We start from the raw sequence: 1,571 nt of genomic DNA on the forward strand, positions 1-1,571 counted from the left end.
TGGGCGCCCATCCAGTGTGAAGCATATTCTCTCTTCAGAGCGTGGGATGTGGACCACAAAGTGGGGGTCACCATCCACTGCAAGGAGGCGACAAAATTCTGAGATTATGGCCTTAGAAGTAATAGGTGGGGGGCAAGAGGACAAGGGAGAGGAGGGGAAAGTAGGAGGCCATGTCTATATCCCAAGAGAAAGCCCAGCCCCATTTTCAGTGCACAAGCTGTCCTACACTCACACAGTACAGTGACAGTGGCTGGCTTACCTGAGGATGAGAAGGTGAAGATGCTTGGTAACATGCCTGCAAAGGAGAGGAGGACTGTGTTGGTAAGAGACTGATCTATCAAATTTCTAGGAACTCTGGAACACTCTGGCCTCTCAGTCATCTCCTCCCAGATATGGGTCAAATTCCTGAGCTTACTTTTAAGTCTTTTCTGGAATCTAGCCCCTGTCTAGCTCTCCGCTCTTCTCTTTATGCTCCAGCCCAACTGAACTATTCTTATGCATGTCCTGCCTGCTCTTGCTAGTGACCCATTGCTGTTCTTTTCCTCTGCCTGGAATGTTTTCCTTAGCTACCAAGGATCCATTTCTAGTTATCTTTCCAGGCCAACTCAAATGCTATTTTCTCTTACTCTCTGCCTGGTAGGTAGAATCCTAAGATGGCACCAAGATTCCCCAGTTTACACACCCTGTGAAATCTCCAGGACTGTGATATGATGATATATCACTCCCATAAAAAGGTTATGTTATGTGGTTCAGTTGACCTTAAAATAAGAAGATTATCCAGATGGGCCTAACCTAATCACATGAGCCCTTTAAATATGGGTCAGAGAAGTCAGAGAGATTTGAAGTATGAGAAAGACTTGACATGAGATTCTCCATGGCTGTATTTAAAGATGGAGGGGGCCATGTGGCTAGGAATGCAGAAGAGCTCTAGGACACGAAAGTGGTCCAGGTGGCCTCTAGAAGCTGAGAGTGACTTCCAATCAACAGCCAGCAAGCAGACAGGGATCTCAGTCCTACAAACACAAGGAATTGAATTTTGCCAACAACCTGAATGCACTTGGTAGATGAGAAGTTAATCTGATAGACACCTTTATTTCAATTTTTGAGACCCTAAGCCAGTGATGGCGAACCTATGACACGCGTGTCAGAGGTGACACGCGAACTCATTTTTTTGGTTGATTTTTCTTTGTTAAATGGCATTTAAATATATAAAATAAATATCAAAAATATAAATCTTTGTTTTACTATGGTTGCAAATATTAAAAAAATTTCTATACGTGACACGGCACCAGAGTTAAATTAGGGTTTTTCAAAATGCTGACACGCCGAGCTCAAAAGGTTCGCCATCACTGCCCTAAGCAGAGAATCCAACTAACCTGTGCCCAGACTTCTAACATACAAAACTGTGAGATAATTAAAGGGTGTTGCTTGAAGTTACTAAGTTTGTGGTAATTTGTTAAGCAGCAATGGAAAACTAATGCATTGCCTCTCCTCTGGACTCACACAATGCCTATGAGAATGCTAACTGAATGGAAATGAAAGCTTAGGGATCTTTGTCAAGTGGAGTTCCT

The 1,571-nt window shown here is 43.3% G+C and overlaps 1 protein-coding gene across 1 annotated transcript in view; it reads right to left on the bottom strand.

Moving 5' to 3' along the window:
* The window catches only part of ITIH6 (inter-alpha-trypsin inhibitor heavy chain family member 6), a 56,606-nt gene that overhangs the window by 40,560 nt on the left and 14,475 nt on the right, over positions 1-1,571 (bottom strand). Inside the window, exons 6-7 of the mRNA XM_023760000.1 lie at positions 260-295; positions 6-77 (exon numbers count right to left, since the gene is read on the bottom strand). Of these exons, the coding sequence (XP_023615768.1) occupies positions 6-77; positions 260-295 (108 nt within the window). The remainder of the gene's footprint in view (positions 1-5; positions 78-259; positions 296-1,571) is intronic.

This window comes from Myotis lucifugus, unplaced genomic scaffold (genome assembly GCF_000147115.1).
Source record: "Myotis lucifugus unplaced genomic scaffold, Myoluc2.0 scaffold_169, whole genome shotgun sequence".
NCBI classification, from domain to species: Eukaryota; Metazoa; Chordata; class Mammalia; order Chiroptera; family Vespertilionidae; genus Myotis; species Myotis lucifugus.